General features: G+C 42.5%; 2 protein-coding genes across 2 annotated transcripts; both read left to right on the top strand.

The window, feature by feature from the left end:
• The first annotated feature begins 2,622 nt into the window (after window positions 1-2,622).
• stx11a (syntaxin 11a) lies at window positions 2,623-5,693 on the top strand. The gene has a single exon (XM_056426792.1). The coding sequence runs from the start codon at window positions 2,625-2,627 to the stop codon at window positions 3,486-3,488; it is 864 nt and encodes a 287-aa protein (XP_056282767.1). The 5' UTR covers window positions 2,623-2,624; the 3' UTR covers window positions 3,489-5,693.
• A 5,139-nt stretch (window positions 5,694-10,832) lies between these two features.
• LOC130201200 (receptor expression-enhancing protein 5-like) lies at window positions 10,833-17,814 on the top strand. Its single transcript, XM_056425978.1, has 6 exons — window positions 10,833-10,906; window positions 10,998-11,131; window positions 15,321-15,414; window positions 16,212-16,350; window positions 16,933-17,101; window positions 17,321-17,814. The coding sequence occupies exons 2-6, from the start codon at window positions 11,017-11,019 to the stop codon at window positions 17,356-17,358; spliced, it is 555 nt and encodes a 184-aa protein (XP_056281953.1). The 5' UTR covers window positions 10,833-10,906; window positions 10,998-11,016; the 3' UTR covers window positions 17,359-17,814.
• The last annotated feature ends 83 nt before the right edge of the window (window positions 17,815-17,897 follow it).

Below are 17,897 nucleotides of genomic sequence, written 5' to 3'. Positions count from 1 at the left end.
AGTCTTCTAGTCCTCTAGTCCTCTAGTCTTCTAGTCCTCTAGTCCTCTAGTCTTCTAGTCCTCTAGTCCTCTAGTCCTCTAGTCTTCTAGTCCTTTGGTCCTCTTGTCCTCTAGTCCTCTAGTCCTCTAGTCTTCTAGTCCTCTGGTCCTCTAGTCTTCTAATCATTTGGTTCTCTAGTCTTCTAGTCCTCTGGTCCTCTAGTCTTCTGGTCCTCCGGTCGTCTGGTCCTCTGGTCCTCTAGTCCTCTGGTCCTCTAGTCCTCTAGTCTTCTGGTCCTCTAGTCCTCTAGTCTTCTAGTCATCTGGTCCTCTAGTCCTCTGGTCCTCTAGTCTTCTGGTCCTCTAGTCTTCTAGTCCTCTGGTCCTCTAGTCCTCTAGTCTTCTAGTCCTCTAGTCCTCTAGTCTTCTAGTCCTCTAGTCCTCTAGTCTTCTAGTCCTTTGGTCCTCTAGTCCTCTAGTCTTCTAGTCCTCTAGTCCTCTAGTCTTCTAGTCCTCTAGTCCTCTGGTCCTCTAGTCCTCTAGTCCTCTAGTCTTCTAGTCCTTTGGTCCTCTGGTCCTCTAGTCCTCTAGTCTTCTAGTCCTCTGGTCCTCTAGTCTTCTAATCATTTGGTTCTCTAGTCTTCTAGTCCTCTGGTCCTTTAGTCTTCTAGTCCTCTGGTCCTCTAGTCTTCTGGTCCTCCGGTCGTCTGGTCCTCTGGTCCTCTAGTCCTCTGGTCCTCTAGTCCTCTAGTCTTCTGGTCCTCTAGTCCTCTGCTCCTCTAGTCTTCTGGTCCTCTAGTCCTCTAGTCTTCTAGTCATCTGGTCCTCTAGTCCTCTGGTCCTCTAGTCTTCTGGTCCTCTAGTCTTCTAGTCCTCTGGTCCTCTAGTCCTCTGGTCCTCTAGTCTTCTAGTCTTCTAGGCCTCTAGTCCTCTGGTCCTCTAGTCTTCTGATCCTCTAGTCTTCTAGTCCTCTGGTCCTCTAGTCCTCTGGTCCTCTAGTCTTCTGGTCCTCTAGTCTTCTAGTCATCTGGTCCTCTAGTCCTCTGGTCCTCTAGTCTTCTGGTCCTCTAGTCTTCTAGTCTTCTGGTCCTCTAGTCCTCTGGTCCTCTAGTCTTCTGGTCCTCTAGTCTTCTAGTCCTCTGGTCCTCTAGTCCTCTGGTCCTCTAGTCCTCTAGTCTTCTAATCCTTTGGTCCTCTAGTCTTCTATTTCTCTGGTCCTCTAGTCTTCTGGTCCTCCAGTCGTCTGGTCCTCTGGTCTTCTGGTCTTCTAGTCCCTTGGTCTTCTGGTCCTCCAGTCCTCTGGTCTTCTGGTCTTCTAGTCCTCTAGTCCTCAGGATGTGTGTACAGCATTGTGTGTACGTTTTGATGTATATATAAAGTGTATTTTGCTGATGATACATAATAATATTGGATAATAATTTAATAGTTTACAGCTAATGAACTCGTGGTGAGACTCTAGTCCACAGCTGCTTCCTGATGGAGAGTCAGAATGTGAAAAAGAGTTTGTCTCTCATTTTTTATCATGACAATACATTGATCAACCTTAAATTAGTCAAATTGATAAATGAATATTCAAGAAAGGACCAAGAGCAGAGATGTGCGGTGTGTGTGTGTGTGTTTGTGTATGTGTGTGTGTGTGTGTGTGTGTGTGTGTGTGTGTGTGTGTGTGTGTGTGTGTGTGTGTGTGTGTGTGTGTGTGTGTGTGGGCGTGTGTGTGTGTTGGGGGGCGTGATCTTCCGCTTTCGTACCTGCTGCTGTGTCGGTGTGTCAGTGTAATGCACGTGCACGCCTGCCCGCGTGCGTGTGAGTGCGCGCAGACCTCGCTGAGCTCTCTGCTCGTTGAACATTTAGTGTGAAGAAAAGAGGAAATGATCGTTTCCGTGGCTGCGTCGAGCTGAGCTGCGTCGAGGATCCGCAGCGAGGTATTTATTATTATTTATTATTAATATTTATTATATTGTAAGCACTTTAATGATATATTCATGGACTCTTGAACTGGCGACATGCGTATTGTTTATATGACTTGCTCGTTATTGTTATTGTTTTTGTTGTCCCCTTTGATTTTCACTTTTAATGACCAACATTTGAGCTTGATGTTCATGTGGGATATTTCCTTTTATTAAACTTTAAACTTGATCACAACAATGCAACTTTTAGGAAATATTATGTATTAGTTATTAGTCGATGATGAAGAGACAGCTGAGGAGGTCCATCAGTTTCCTCTTGTGTGTCTTCAGCAAAATGCCTCAAATAATTATTTATCAGAATCCTCTGGAATATAAACTAACATTCTCTTGATTGTATTTTCAAAGTTATATACAAACAAATTATAATTATATAATGCAGATATTTATATTTAGGCACCATTTCCTTAAATAGTTCTTCAAAGAACCTTTCAAACCAGGGTTCTCTAAAGACCCATTTTCTTAAAGATGTATCAAAGAACCTATAAAGAAGTCTCAAAGAACCTTCAAAAATGGATCTTCAGTAGGCGATGGTTCTTCGTAGAACCACAAAGCCTTTTAACGAACCATTTAAGAACCATTATTTTATAGGTGGAGTGTGTTGCCTTCTGACCTTCAGTGTGCAGCCTTTGAGCTCAGCTCCTCATCATATTTGTCTCCTGACTCCTCTCGAAGGTCAAGATGAAGGACCGACTATGTGAGCTGAAGAACTTCCCCTCGGCAGAGGAGAACGTTCTCCAGGAGAACCTCGACCCGGCCGAGGGCGACGCCGAGGAGCAGCGCGCCGCGGCGTTCGAGGGCGGTGAGGGCGTCATGGACGACGTCTACAAGAAGGCCCAGGCCATGAGGAAGGAGATGCACCTGCTCACGCTGGACGTGAAGCGCCTCGCCAAGCAGAACACGCGCTTCCTCACGTCCGTCCGCCGCATCAGCAGCATCAAGCGCGACTCCAACGCGCTGGGCCGCGACATCAAGGCCCGGGGGGACGCCATCTACGCCCGGCTGGAGAAGCTCCGGGAGCTGAGCGACGAGCTGGAGGAGGAGCGCGGCCCGGCGGCCGCCGTGACCCGCATGGCGCGCTCCCAGTGCGTCTCCCTCACCGGCGCCTTCCACCGCGCCATCTCCGAGTACAACGAGGCGGAGATGATGCAGCGGGAGAACTGCAAGACGCGCATCCAGAGGCAGGCGGAGATCATGGGCAAGGAGGTGAGCCGCGAGCAGATCGACCACATGGTGGAGACGGGCAAGTGGAACGTGTTCTCGGACCACCTCCTCATGGAGGGCCGCGGCGCCCGCTCGGCCCTCAGCGAGATGGAGACGCGGCACCGCGAGCTCTTGGAGCTGGAGGAACGCATCCGGGGCGTCCACGAGCTGTTCTCCCAGATGGCCCGGCTGGTGGAGGAGCAGGGCGGCATGCTGGACAACGTGGAGGCCAACGTGGGCGCCACGCGGGACTACGTGGTCCAGGCCGCGGTCCAGGTCAAGAGGGCCGTGAAGTACAAGAAGAACAACCTGTGCAGGAAGATCTGCTGCTGCTGCTGCTGAGGGGGCGCAGAGGTCAGGGGGAACCGAGGTCAGATTCAACACGGCTGACCAGAGGACCAGAGTACCAGAGGACTAGAGGATCGGAGGACTAGAAGACCAGAGAACTATAAGACTAGAGGACTAGAAGACTAAGAGGACCAGAGGACTAGAAGACTAGAAGACTAAGAGGACCAGAGGACTAGAAGATAGAGGACTAGAAGACTAAGAGGACCAGAGAACTAGAAGACCAGAGGACTAGAAGACCAGAGGACTAGAAGACCAGAGGAGTAGAAGACTAAGAGGACCAGAGGACTAGAAGACTAAGAGGACCATAGGACTAGAAGACTAGAGGACTAGAGGACTAGAAGACTAAGAGGACCAGAGAACTAGAAGACCAGAGGACTAGAAGACCAGAGGAGTAGATGACTAGACGCCTGCAATAAATCTGTATCTATTTATTCGGCCCACATTTCACAATGACGTTGAGGGATGATACGTTTCCTGATGATGACCTACACATAACCACCAGCTTTGTTCTTTTAACATTTAGCTTTAAACTGTGTCATGTTGTTTGATATATAAATATAGTCTAGTTTTTTATCTAAACCTGTATATAACCAGCTGAATACCACTAAGATTAAACATCTCTTTGATTATTTGATCTGGCCTCGACGAGTTAAAAGAAACTAAAAGTTAAGAGAGAAGCATTTCTCTCATTTTATATTTTAAAGCAGTAGCCTAAGTGGTATCAGTGTCTCTGAGTTTTAGATTATTCTGCAACATGAGGGTGCAGCTCCTCTGTACGCTGGTATGTTTCAGCCATTGCTTAACGAGCCTCTAATGAACCCTGACAGCCTCCGGTCGTGGTGAGCCAGATGGATGTGTGTGTGCAGATTGCGCAACATGTCGGCCACCCCTGCTTATAGTTACCACTCACAGGCCGGAGAAGGCGTTGGGTTTCTCAAGATCTGTTGCTCCACGTGAAAGACGACTCTCTTTGTTAAACTGCTTCACTGATTTTGTTTCCTGACTCACAATCAAATGAAGTCAATCAGATTATTCTCCAAAATCAAAAAGAGCACCAAATAATCACTGTGTGCGTGGGTGAGCCGATCTGTGCTTGGCGGGTCCATCACCCACTGGTGGATTCCCAGTTACACACTAGTTAGAGGCCATCGCCTGACAGCATGAGAGCGTTTTCAGAGGTGTTGCTCGTCTTCTGGTGTTGAGTCAACGTGGTTAGCGGTGAAGATTTACCAACGGCTGTGACGTCACGCTACTCACATCGACCCACCCGCTGAAAAGACTGTTCATTAGGCCATTAGAGAACCTTTAAAAGTATTTTCTTTACAAGGTATAATGAATATGTACGTCTGTAATGTTGTTTTGTACATTTTACACATAAAAAAACATTTTATTTTTTAAGGCGCCTTATCATGTTTGATCTACAATTGTTATTATTTACACTATGTAAATGTTAATTAAAATGAAGACAAAAAAGAAATGCAATATAAACAATGCAGCCAAGCGTCATTTAACTCACGACTCATGAAATTCATTTTACATTACAAGTCATGAAGCTGAGCCTTTAATCCAAAGCGATTTGCAATCATGTTACACTCATATAGGCTACAACACCGTAGATACACAGCGACAGGAAGCAACTCAGGGTTTAAGTGTCTTGCTCAAGGACACATCGACTAGGGCGGGGATTTAACCGCTAACCCCCTGATTGAAATCCAGGAAAGGACAGAAGAGGCTCACATTGAGAATCCTAAAGTTATTTGAGGGTTTAAATGACGAAAATATATGGAGTCATGGAGTTGTTGTGCACCTGGACCGCCAGCAGGGGGCAGCATGCAGGTGTTTATGAGCAGAGAGAAACTCAGAGAGAAGAAGACGTGTTCTTCGCCTTCACATGACAGCTGTGTGTTTGCATTATTTTAATGCAGTTTTATGAAGTTCTCGTGACACTGAACATCTGAACTGATTTCATGTACTCACGCTGAAAACTGCACACGGATTAAGTTTATTTTAAATTACTTATTTTCAACATTTTCATATTTGTTTTCACAGCTCTTTGATCACTGCTTTGCTTTCTAATCATGATCTTCTGCATATTCTTCTGCATGTTCATTACATTTGAAATTAAACTGAATTAGAGATTTCGTTTTCACTCCCAAGATGAACATCTAACTATAAATAAAAAAAGTGAATTGTAATGTTTCAGTGTCTTCTTCTCTCTGAGTTTCACTCATAAATACCTGCATGCTGCTCTCTGCTGGCGGTCCAGGTGTACAACTCCACGACTGATTGATCCTGGATCATTTTCAACAAGTGGTTTTTTTAGAAACCCTTTTTTGTATGTGTAAAATATTTTTTTTAAAGAACATTACAGATGTGTACATCTTCATTTTTAAATTGTAAAAACGACATTTGAGGTTAATTAACGGCCTAACTGTATATCTTCACAGTTTGAAGAAGGGGTTTAACTGTATATATTCACTTCCTAAAGGGAATTATTTTGTCTTTTATTTTTAGCTGGTCTTATACCTTCCCTCATAATTGGGCTTTATTTATAAATTATCTGAAGGAGATAAACAATACCATAAAATGTACCAAATATAGTATTAAAGGGGATCATGTTTAAAACATAGAGCAAAAGGCTCCTCTTGGAAGCCTACACAGCAAAATCGAAAGTGTGAATTTAACTCGGTGTTAAAATCAACACTATGCTGGTGTTTATATAATCCACCCCGGCTCCGAGTTAAATTTACACTTTGCATAGTGTTAATATTTTAACTCATTAATAGTGTTAATATTTAACACCTAGAGTGTTGTTAAAAGACACGCAAAAGTGTATTTTTAACACTAAATTGTTGTTGATTTCTAACACTCTTGGTGTTATTTAATAACACATTGCAGAGTAATTTTAACACTAAATTGTTGTTGATTTCTAACACTCTTGGTGTTATTTAATAACACATTTCAGTGTATTTTTAACTCTAAATTGTTGTTGATTTCTAACACTCTTGGTGTTATTTAATAACACATTGCAGTGTACTTTTAACACTAAATTGTGTTGTTTGCTTTCAGTAAGAGTGTTGATTTCTGACACTCGTCATATTTAATGCCATGTAAAAATTTACTATTAACACTAAAATTGTATATCTACATACGGTCAAATGCTTACACCCCAAAAACAGTGAACTTCAATAGATTATTGATACAATTATTTTTATTTTATTCAGAAAAGATCTTCAAAGCACCATCATGCACATTTACAAAAATTAACTCCTGGCAGGCCGCATGTACAACACCACAAATGAAACACTTCATTTTTAAACCACGTGCAAGACCTTCGCCCAGAACTCACGTACTCTTGGAGACTGATCTGTTGTTGTAATATCGATGTTGTCGACTGTTGTCTGCACAAAGGTGAAGAGTGGGACCAAAGTTTCATCGTAAGACAGGTTGAAAACGTAGTGGGATTTAAATAGTTCATCAAAAGCACCCAACGAGCTCGTAGCTTGGCAGGGGATGAGCTGTTTATCCACAACGATGGAGAAGGCATCGATTCTGTTTTTGTTTCGGCCAACAGCAAGGAGGTCCGGTTGTTTAGCCTCTCTTCCCAGCAGGTGTTCACTGATGCTGCAGCATGACTGAAAAACACAATAACATGACAAACTTAGCTCAAGTTATTAGCCATGCAGTGGTACTTGTTGCTCCATGCGTTTAATAGATCCTCCAATTTGAGCAGTCATCTGGCCCTGTGTTGCAAAGATGTGAGCTTCACTGGAAGTGTCTTCCTCCCAAATTAAGTCCCACTTTATTTTGAAAAAGGAACACTCAGTGAAGCGTGTATAATAATTCGAATTATCACTTTAAAGCAGGAAAAGGAAGAGTTAGCAAGCTTTCAACTGCTCACTGCATAGTTGAGTCAGTTAGATAAAATAAATGTTGATTTGCTCCTGTGTCCAAAAAGTCCTTCTGTTGAAGAACTGTTGTAAAGTTTGCAACATTGAGACGTTCAGATTAGTTGTTATTTTGCAAGCTTAAATCACTTTTTTATTGAGTTAATATAACTGAAAAACTGGCTTGTGGGATTTACACAGATGAGACACACATACCTTGTGAAAATGCAACATTTTTCCCACTGCATCACTGGGACTGATTTTGATCCTCTTCCGTCCAGCTGTGGGTGGCAAGAGATGGAGAAGCAGCAGCAGAGAAGCCATGTCACTGTCCCAGTCTACCAGGAGTAAATGAGGCAAAACAAATCATTTATATGTACTTGGAATGCACAAAGTTAATAGCACCAGCCATTTGGATAATAAATTAAGGATATCATGTAGCTTACCGGTATGATCACATTCTAGAAGGTTCTCCGCAGCTGTCAGAAGTTGGCACAGCTCAGTTGTCGGAGTCAGGTGTTTGGCCTCTTTGATGACCGTGGGCTTGAATGCTGTATCCCACTTCTCGAGCATCTTGGAAGCCGTCTCAGCACCAAACGGCAGTGTGAAGTCTTGATTCAGTTGTTGATCATACAGATGCCAACAATAATAATAATTAAGCAAAAGGTGTGTGTGCTGATAACTACTTAAATCCAACCAAATTAAGGACTAGTTTAAATAAAAGATGTGCACAACTCACTAGTCCTTTGACGTCTAAAAAACGTGGAAAGAAATTCTACAACATTTTGAAGAAACACTTACCCATCCATTTCAGTCATATGGCTAGCCAATATGTTGACAAGCTGTCTACGGGTGCGGTGCTTCCGCGAATTTCCTGACTTGTACTCTTCAAGGACATCTTCACCTCCAGGTTTGGTGAGCAAGGCATTTTCTACCTACCTTCATCTGAAATGCTGGCACGCACGATCAGGCAAAGGTCTGGATTGGACTCTATCAGTTCAAGAAGAATGTCTTCCTCCACTGCAGTGTCAGTTTCATCAAATATGTGAAGTTCAGCTGCATCATGGAGTCCAAATTTGTTTTTGACTACAGGATGAAAAGCATGACAACATAAAGATAAAAAACAGGTTTTAACTGCACATAATGATTGATCAACCATATTATCTATATAACATATCTGAAATTGCATGCTTTGACTTAACAGCAGTATTACAATGTTGTGTTGTCGCCATTACTGTACAAAAAACAATAACTTTCAGAAGCAAGTTGAAAACTAAAAACACCATCAGTTATCGACTGATGTGTATAGCTGCAATGGCAGACAACCTGTTTTCCAGTTGTGGCAAGACTTGAATGTGTAGCCAAGCAACCAAGATAATCCAGATATGGAATTTAAACAAAGTAACAATGAGAGGTAGAAGCTACATAATTGTCAATGTTTGCTGTATTTAGAATGTCAAAATAAACCAAAAAAAGGCCTGCAGCAAGAAGTAGACTATTCACGCCATAAGACGGACAGCACCAAGTAAAAGTAAAATAATAAAAACCCATTAGGACTATGACAATCCTATGAACAATGCCACTTAAACATTGTGTATTTGTTGTTAAAACAGCAATAATTTGTTTTTTACACAATATGTTACTCACCTGCAGTGATGAATTCCAAATAGGTGAAACCTAGCTGTAATCGGATGTACTTCTTGGTCCTCTGGTATCTCACCTTCAGCAGCATGGTGATATCTTGCAGAAACTGTACAGAGTGGAAAAAGATAGCTGTTCAACTTTCTCTAGGCAAGGAGTCATTAAACATGTATTAAGTCCAACAAGTGGCTAAAGTTACAGGGTATAGCTAAGTTAACGTTAGAACCTTAGTCTCAGAGATGTTGGGAGTCTATAATTACCGTTTTAGTATCAATTAGGCACTCGCTTTTTCCTCTTTAGTCCCTATCGCAGTTTAGCATATACCTGCGATAAAAGTCGGCCAATTAAACCATACGCCGGTGAAATGCAAGACAGCGAGACAGCAGTACCGCGAAACTCCCGTTAGTAAAGCTAGCCCTCGAGGCAGAAGTACCGGAAACTCTCGTTTATGTCCTGTCATGGTGGATCGTCGAATTTCTGATGGCAAAATAATGTGGCATAATTTAGTTAAATATTCTTAAAGAAATTTACTGAAACAAAAAAAGTATATTTATTATTTTGGCCTGGAATTAAATATGCTCGGCCGGTTTGAACAGGTTCATACATATTTATTGACTGATGTTACACTTCCTGGCTTATTTAGCCTCCCTTCAACCAACTAACGTTAGCTAACGTTAAGTTAGCTATTAGTCACAAGCTTCACTAAAATATAAAACACGTCTCACCACACTTGAAGTTAACACATCATTTCATATGAAGATGAACAGCCTGTACAAGTAAATATAATTTGTACTTACCTTCTGAAATAACAGCTAAATATCTTCCTGACCACGGGTTTTCCGTGACTTCAAGAAGAAAGAGCGCGTTGAAACCGGATGTGCAAGTAACTCGGTCAGGAGAGCATCACTTAACTCGCCGCAATAACTCCGCCCCCAGAGCTGTTTTAACACTGTAAGTGCTAAAGGAACACCACAATCAACACGGATCAACTCAGAATATTTGACACTGGGAAATCAACACTACCAATTTTGCTGTGTATCCTGTGGCCTGTCTTCATCGACATTTTTCTTAAATTACATTTTTTTCTCAAAAAAAGGAGAACAAAATTAGGCTGAATCGTTACTATTCAATTCAGTTTATTTGTATAGCCCATTTTCACAAATTACAAATTTGTCTCAGAGTGCTTTACAATCTGTACATATAGACATCCCTGTCCCAAAACCTCACATCGGATCAGGAAAATCTCCCAAACAACCCTTCACGGGGAAAAAAGGGAAGAAACCTTCAGGAGAGCAACAGAGGAGGATCCCAGGATGGACAGAAGTAATAGATGCCATGTGTACAGAAGGAATCATTGTACACAAATTAAAACACAGTAACAACACAATCAATGAATATTGCATTTTAATTTTCTAATTTGAATTAACATTTTAATATTGCCCACTGTACAGCATGGGAACCAATCAATTAACAGTATTATGTGACAATAGAAATGCAAATTCGACTTTTTAAATATTCATTATTACTTAAATAACACATTCTTGCGTACACAAGTTATTGTGGAATTACATTTAATTTTAATAAAGTTTATTTTATTTTATTTTTTAAAGCTCCAGTCTCCATGTACTGTGTGTGTGTACAAGGAGTCTCTCACACACACACTCACACACACACACACACACACACACACACACACACACACACACACACACACACACACACACACACAAAGAAAAAGCAAACCGTTGTTTATCACCTGCTGAGGTGAGCGTTACTCAGCGGAGCTCTGTGATTGGTCCGCATCAGACTCCTCCCACACTGCCACGGCAACTCGACGGAGTCAACAGCCAGCAGTCCAACGGGCACACATTATCTAACCGCAAGGTCAGTAAAAACAACCGTTTTTGTGTTTTTGATACCCAAATCCCTCAAACATCGTCGTGTTTTAATAAAAATTAACAATTTTCGCCCACAGGAACCAAGGAGAGCCCGACATGAGTCACTTCAAGGAGCGCTTCGTGACTCTGCTCCACGAGAAGAACTTCGTGACGGACCAGTTGGCGACGCTGGAAGCCAAAAGCGGAGTGCAGAGGGAGTACATCGCCCTGGGTATGTGACCGGCTCTGGTTAAACTCGCTCTCGTGCTCGTTAACATAGTTAGAAAATAACTTCTTGTCGCTCCTTTCTTTCATGTTTAGCATAACGTGAGCTAGTTTAGCTTAGAAAGTTGCCTCTCGAGCCCGGTTGTGGTCAAACTGTCGATGCAGGAGCACTTCAGTCTTTTTTTCAGTGTGGTTCCGTATCCTGTGTGCACATTAACACGCATGCGCACTACACGCACACGTTTCAATATACCACTTGTAACACTCCCCAGCAGCTGGTCACAGGGGGGTTATATTTAACCTATAGCACGTCCTGAAATATCCAGTGCAATGCATAGAAAGATGGAAGGAGATTTTAGAACGACGGTTATTCAACTCTCAGGTAGCTTTTAGGAGTTGTTGTTTGTTTTGGGTTAGTTTGCACATAAGTAAATAAAGGCCACACACCTCCTCGGGTTACAGTGCTCGTAGTCAGTATTTATGTCAGCAATGCCAGTTAGAGGAAGCCATGTTTCTACATTTAAACCTCATTGTCTGTACGCAACATGTATAGTTGATGTTGCACAGATGGACGTGAACAACAACAACAACACATGTTCAAACTACTACTTTGTAATTAAAATGTCTCACTTATAGAGGTCGCCCCGACTTTACAGCACGACTGATCTTGATGGCTGATATTGATATTTTAAAAAAATTTAAAATCCCGTGTGATATATCAGCACATATACAAAAAATTACATTAAGAAAAACACAAAAAACATGTTTGGTAAGTGTGGACAAGATATGCACGATAGGTGAGACATTTAGAGGGAAATGCACTCCCTGGAATTGAGCTGAAAAGATCTGTTGATTTTAATTAAATCGACAGAAATTACCTGTGAACAATTTTGCTTATGGGTTGATCACGGAGTATTTTTTTTTTTTTTTTTTTAAAGCTAAATGGGAACCACTTATCAAAGATTGGCTGTTTTTTTTAAATTAAGATTTTTAATTGGATATTAGTGTTTTATTTATAAAACCATGATGGACATTTTTCACTATTTTTCACTATTTCGAAAACCAATTTGCATCCCAGTTGATACTTGATTTAATCTATTCTAAACTATTATAACCGTTGTCAATTATTGGTCCTTATTAGGGATGCACCGATCTGATCGGCGCCGATCCATATCGGCCGATATTCCCATTATCGGTTTTGATCGGCGTTCTCAAAACGGCCGATCAAAACGGCCGATCAGATGACGTAACATCTGCGAGAACTATCAGACGTTTTAATCGCCACGCATCGCAACGGAGACGATGCACCCGGCGAGAGCCGCAGAGTTCGAGGTCCACGAGGGGATCCTCACCACCGAGCGGCGTCCCCGTCCCCCGAGTTGAATCTCTGGGTCGACTCAGCCGACTCTCACATGTCTGCCCCTATAGACTGATGCTCACGGTAAACGCATTCGATTGGGAGAGCGCGAGGGTTTTGATAAAGTTAGCGGAAGGATTTAAGTGACAACATCCGGTTTTGCAAAGTTAGCGGAAAGAACCACGTGAAACAACATCCGTTTATCAAAATAAGATGTCGACAAATCATACACGAACATATAAAAGTAAACAATTAACTGATTTTGTATCTTTATAGATCGTTTCTGAGATTTAGCTTAAATTATGCTAACATTAAAACATTTTTACTGTACCAAGGAAGAGTTTATAAAAATAAGTCTGACTTTTGTATGTTAAAAAAAAGTCCTGTAAATAGATTTCCCCAAGAGTTCCAGGAAATGAATGATGCAGATGTGTTCCATACATATCTGAAATCCCCTACAATAGCAATCAAATAATTTTAATGTGTCAATTAGGACATTTTTCAAAGTAAAAGTCATAAATGTTTAAAGAAATCTGTAATTTCTTTAATGTTTGAGGTGCTTTTTATATGTATTTCCTCATAGTCCTTAGGCAATAATGCTACACAATAAATAGAATGCTTTAATCAACACCGTGATCGGTGATCGGTATTATCGGATTGGCAGATACTGATTTCAGTGATAGGTGATCGGCACCAAAAACCTGATCGGTGCATCTCTAGTGCTTATCACACACCATTTATTGGCCTGGCTCTCCCCAACACGTATGTATTGGTCTGGCTCTCCCCTCTTAAGTATGTCTGAGTCACTATTCCCTTCTTATAAGTAATAAAATGATCACATGATCATTACAAAAATGTCTTAGATGTGTTGGTTAATGCTTAGTCAGATCTACATGCAAATACACACACATAAATGCTAATGTGGTTTGCAAATACCACTTGTTGACACTCCTGCATTTAGCTGAAAGTATAAACCATGAAGGAGCAGCCACATCATACCTCGACCTTTTTCCTTTTCTAATGCGTACAAGATAACTACTTCCCGTCCCTGTGATGTCATGTTGCACTTTGCCTTGATCCGGGCTCGTCACTAAGCCGGCCGCTTTTTGGCTCGGGCAACATCTCGCTGTGACGCTCTGAAGTGGGAAGACTAATCTGCTGAGCACAGAGACGTCTCACCTCCGCTGTCAATGCCCGTCATTTGTTAACTGTGTGGTTGTCTTATTTTCTAAGCCCGGTAAAGGTCTCAAGACCATACTGCCCGACTTTGGAATGGATTGGGTTTGAGGTCTAGGAGGAGTTGACTGTTTTACAACTCCCAAAAATGTGAAAAAAGGCTAACTATGCAGATATTGAGGGATTGACTGCAGCGCACCCTAATGTTAAAATAATATGAAGAAATTAGGGTACGTTTAGGGATGCCATGTGGACATAGGCTAGCAATTTGGTGAGGTTAGGCAAAGTGATTTGGAAGTTAGTTGGCCTTTAAATATTAGGCCACACCCCTTAGATGTTCATTGGACAATATCCTCTGAACGCAATAAGATATCAACAATCTTTAAAAGATGTTTGATGGCATTGAACCAATAATGAACCACAACAAATACTGTATGAATCGCACCTCTCGTTTAGGAGGAGTTAGAAAGAATGTGTTTTTTACAAAATACAAAATGGCGGAAAATCTAAGTAGGCGGAGCTTATGGTCATAATGTTGTTTTTTGTAGAGCAGGTCAAAGCGGACATGTATGCCAAATTTCAAGTCAATCGGTCATTGGGGCTAATTGGGTTTGAAGACTCTAGGGGGCGCTATAGAGATAAAGCCCCCAAAAGGGCAACATTCCTGAGAGAAAATAAAAGTTACTTGTCACAAGGACCCCAATTAGTAGTGCGAGTCCCACGTCACAGCAACTGTGGAAGGGCTTTTGCACCGCTTTTAAGAAAAAAAGTGTTTCCATGAGAAGAACATCTGTTTTCATTCCACGCTGTAAAGTCTTGGTGAGGTCACACAGACACAATGTTCAGGAGTTGCTTACTTTAAAGAGCCGGATGGATCAACTCATTCAAGACATCAGGTTATGATTTCCCCTGGTCAAGCATGGCCGTGCAGCGTCTGCTTTATGTGTTATATTTCAACCAGTCCTTCCAGTTGTGCCTTCATTGGAGAGCGATGGGCAGACTGGGACTTCATTTGTTTACGAGCCGGGACACACAAATGAGATGTAAAAACAAAAGACGGCAGGCGATGGAGGGAACATTACCGAAAGCCTTTGAGTGCTCTAGATACGCGTGATGAGTCTCCAGCTGCTGCAGGGTCAGACCTCACTCTCCTGGGTTTTGCATGATAACAGAGTTCCCACTTACGTAAGCTCTGGAAAAAAAGACTTTATTTCACGAACAAGGGAGTGTTTAAAGAGATTGTAAAACACACGACTGGTTTCAAGAAGTCGATCGATAACGGAGGGAAACCATCGTCTCCGATGGCCAGACCGGTTCAGACTGCGGTCGATTCGCTTCGTTATCATCGAACCGGCAGAGCGCTAAAAGCCAGCCAGGCTTTGTGTACGTTCCACAAACACTGCAACACAAACGTGTGAACGTATGGCGTGTGTCTCCTGCGTGTCACAAGGTGTCACATGACCGCCTGAGCCGTCAACTCTTCCGGTGTTGAAGGCGGCTGTTTGACTTGCGTCCTGCCGCTCCTCCTCATCCTGGTGCTGAGCCGTCCTCGCATCCGGCTCCCCGACACACACCGTCGGCAACAAATGCCTCTGGGTTCTCGAGGCGTGTTTGTCAAGTAACTCGATGACCTCTCCCTCCCTCCCTCCCTCCCTCCCTGCAGGTTTCCTGGGTGTCCTCGTGCTGTATCTCCTGTTTGGATACGGAGCCTCGCTGCTCTGCAACCTCATCGGCTTCGCCTATCCATCGTATTTCTCGTACGTATATGAAGTTGACACTCGTTTCGATGAATGCCAAAAATGTGAAATTGTAGTCTGAAATTAAAGGGAAAGTTTGCCACCTTTTTTGTTATGTGGACGTCTAGTGGGCGCAATTAACCTGATGCCTATTTATTCATTGAAAGACTTTCCCCATGCGTCCTCTCCTTACTGGCCACATGGCGATCTCCTCATTAGTACACAATGATCTCTGTGTCACTATCCATGCACAGCTGATCTCAGTAAACAACAACACAAACAATAGAGACACGATGAGACAAAACACGCATACTCATATTCACTTTCAGCCGACCTTCAGAATGCACTTTGGCTCTGAATTTGTGGATTTTATTTTAAACGTGCCCATGAATCTGAGCCTGTCCATTAATTGCTGCTTAAATGACCCAGTGGATCATTTATTGTAAACTAACAGGCCACGATATTGATTTGGGAAAAAACATGTTGAGTACATTTCGTTATAGAAAGTACATTTCGTACTAGGAAACCTTTTCTACTCCATCTTTTATTGCTCCATTGTAACGTTTTAAACACTCATTTATTCTACATCATGGCTCTCTATCAATACCGAGAGGAGTTTATCTTGTCATCCATATTTGTGATGCTCAGGCCTCGAAGGACAGCAACATAGGAACGCGTCTTTACATCCTTACTTCACATCGTCTAAAGCGCCACGGGATCGCTCTTAAATACACGTCCAGCCTTTTAACCCTTTGCTGCAGCGACTTCTGGATGTTGTGAACTGGTCCATGTTCTGACTCCAACGTGTCGCCACTCAGCATCAAGGCCATCGAGAGCAACGTGAAGGACGACGACACGCAGTGGCTCACCTACTGGGTCGTGTACGGCTTCTTCAGCCTCGTGGAGGCCTTCTCCGACATCTTCCTCTTCTGGTTTCCCTTTTACTACATGGGCAAGGTAGGCTGATGTTTGTGTTTATTTAATTTTATTTTTAAACTTCATTTATTTAGTTACTTTGTCATCTTATTCTACTGTGAACAGCACAGTCATGTGTTGGGTCACATGAGGCGCTTCGGGCCTCTGTACATTGCAGCTGGCCAACAGCGCACCCGTGTGGGCAGTGTGTGTAATGTCAACATGAGGAAATATAGCAGTTATTTTTTTTTTAATACATTTTTTATTCATGCTGTAAAAAAGTGACTTAAATAAAAATATAAAAGGCTTTTTGGTGGACACTAGTGTCTCTAAATGCATTGTTCAAAGGAATTTGCCCCCCTTGAGGAAGATAAAGGTATTTGATGCCGTTGATGCACTTGCTTGATTTGATTCTAGCACCTTTTTGGGCTTGTTCCCACATGTTTGAATGCATCAGATGTAATGTAAATGTGCTGAAACTCCGAGGATGTTCTTCAAACATTGGACAACAACAACAAACGGCTTTACTATAAACTGCACACAGGTCATATGTGCAATGCATTTGGAACAGGAAGTTGCACACTAGCATGCCATCTTGTCTCTGCTCCCCCTCCCCCCTCCCAGTGTGTGTTCCTTGTGTGGTGCATGGCGCCAGTGACGTGGAACGGCTCCGAGATCTTGTACAATCGCGTCATCCGGCCATTCTTCCTGAGGCACGAGGCGGCCATGGACAGCGTGGTCAGCGACCTGAGCGCCAGGGCCAAGACCATCTCTGAGTCCGTGACGATGGAGGGTGAGATACCAACCGCAGTATACGTGCAAGTACAGCCACATACTATCTACATATATATATATAAATAAAATATCTTTGTGTCTTTTTTAACCTTACTGCACGAATTGATTTTTTATTTGGTGGTCAATGGTCACGGTGAACCTCACAAAGCATGTTTTGTGCTATTAAAGTCGAGTAAAAAGAATAATAATTCTAGTTTCTTCTCCTGTGTTCCATCAGCTGTTAACCGCGCCCTCAACCTCAACAAGGACCAATGAGAAGCGAGGAAAGTTTGTGTGTGTGTGTGTGTGTGTGTGAATGAGATTGTGAGTGCGTCTGTTGTTTGGCTTTCGGTGTGTGTGTCCTCTCCCACTTCAGTGATGAATAAAGACGATCAAGCCGGTGAATTGAAGCTCCGCCTCTCTTGACGATGAGTTTGTGTGTCCGTTTATATTCGGACGAACTGTGACCTTTTTTCTATCTCTTTGTCGGAGACATTCATTGGTGGCAAGACCTTCTACAAAGACTTTCTACAAAGACTTTTCTGTCTACATCGCGGTTAAAAAGACAGTTTTCTAACCTGTCAATCAAAAACTGGAACTTGTGCACATCTCGCTCGGCCTCAGCATTTAAAGTCGGTTTGAGCCATCGGGAAGTTTGTGAATGTTTTGATCCGTCTTTAATTTATCTGCTCATACCGATTAAAATAAAAACTGGATTTCTGATGAAGTGAAGCTGTGTCTCTGTCTCTTCTGCTGTCGTTCCTCATTAAGCAGGAAATTGAATTTTATTCGGTCCAAATTACTACGTTCACGCT

This window comes from Pseudoliparis swirei, chromosome 11, assembly GCF_029220125.1.
Source record: "Pseudoliparis swirei isolate HS2019 ecotype Mariana Trench chromosome 11, NWPU_hadal_v1, whole genome shotgun sequence".
NCBI lineage: Eukaryota > Metazoa > Chordata > Actinopteri > Perciformes > Liparidae > Pseudoliparis > Pseudoliparis swirei.
This window is presented reverse-complemented; position numbering and strand designations above follow the sequence as displayed.

Bases quoted from the DNA above. Each gene is read 5' to 3' on its own strand.
- LOC130201200 (XM_056425978.1), top strand. From the start codon at position 11,017: ATGAGTCACTTCAAGGAGCGCTTCGTGACTCTGCTCCACGAGAAGAAC. The intron at 15,415-16,211 runs GTACGTATATGA...GTCGCCACTCAG, and splicing joins GCCTATCCATCGTATTTCTC to CATCAAGGCCATCGAGAGCA. The intron at 16,351-16,932 runs GTAGGCTGATGT...CCCCCCTCCCAG, and splicing joins CCTTTTACTACATGGGCAAG to TGTGTGTTCCTTGTGTGGTG.
- stx11a (XM_056426792.1), top strand. From the start codon at position 2,625: ATGAAGGACCGACTATGTGAGCTGAAGAACTTCCCCTCGGCAGAGGAG.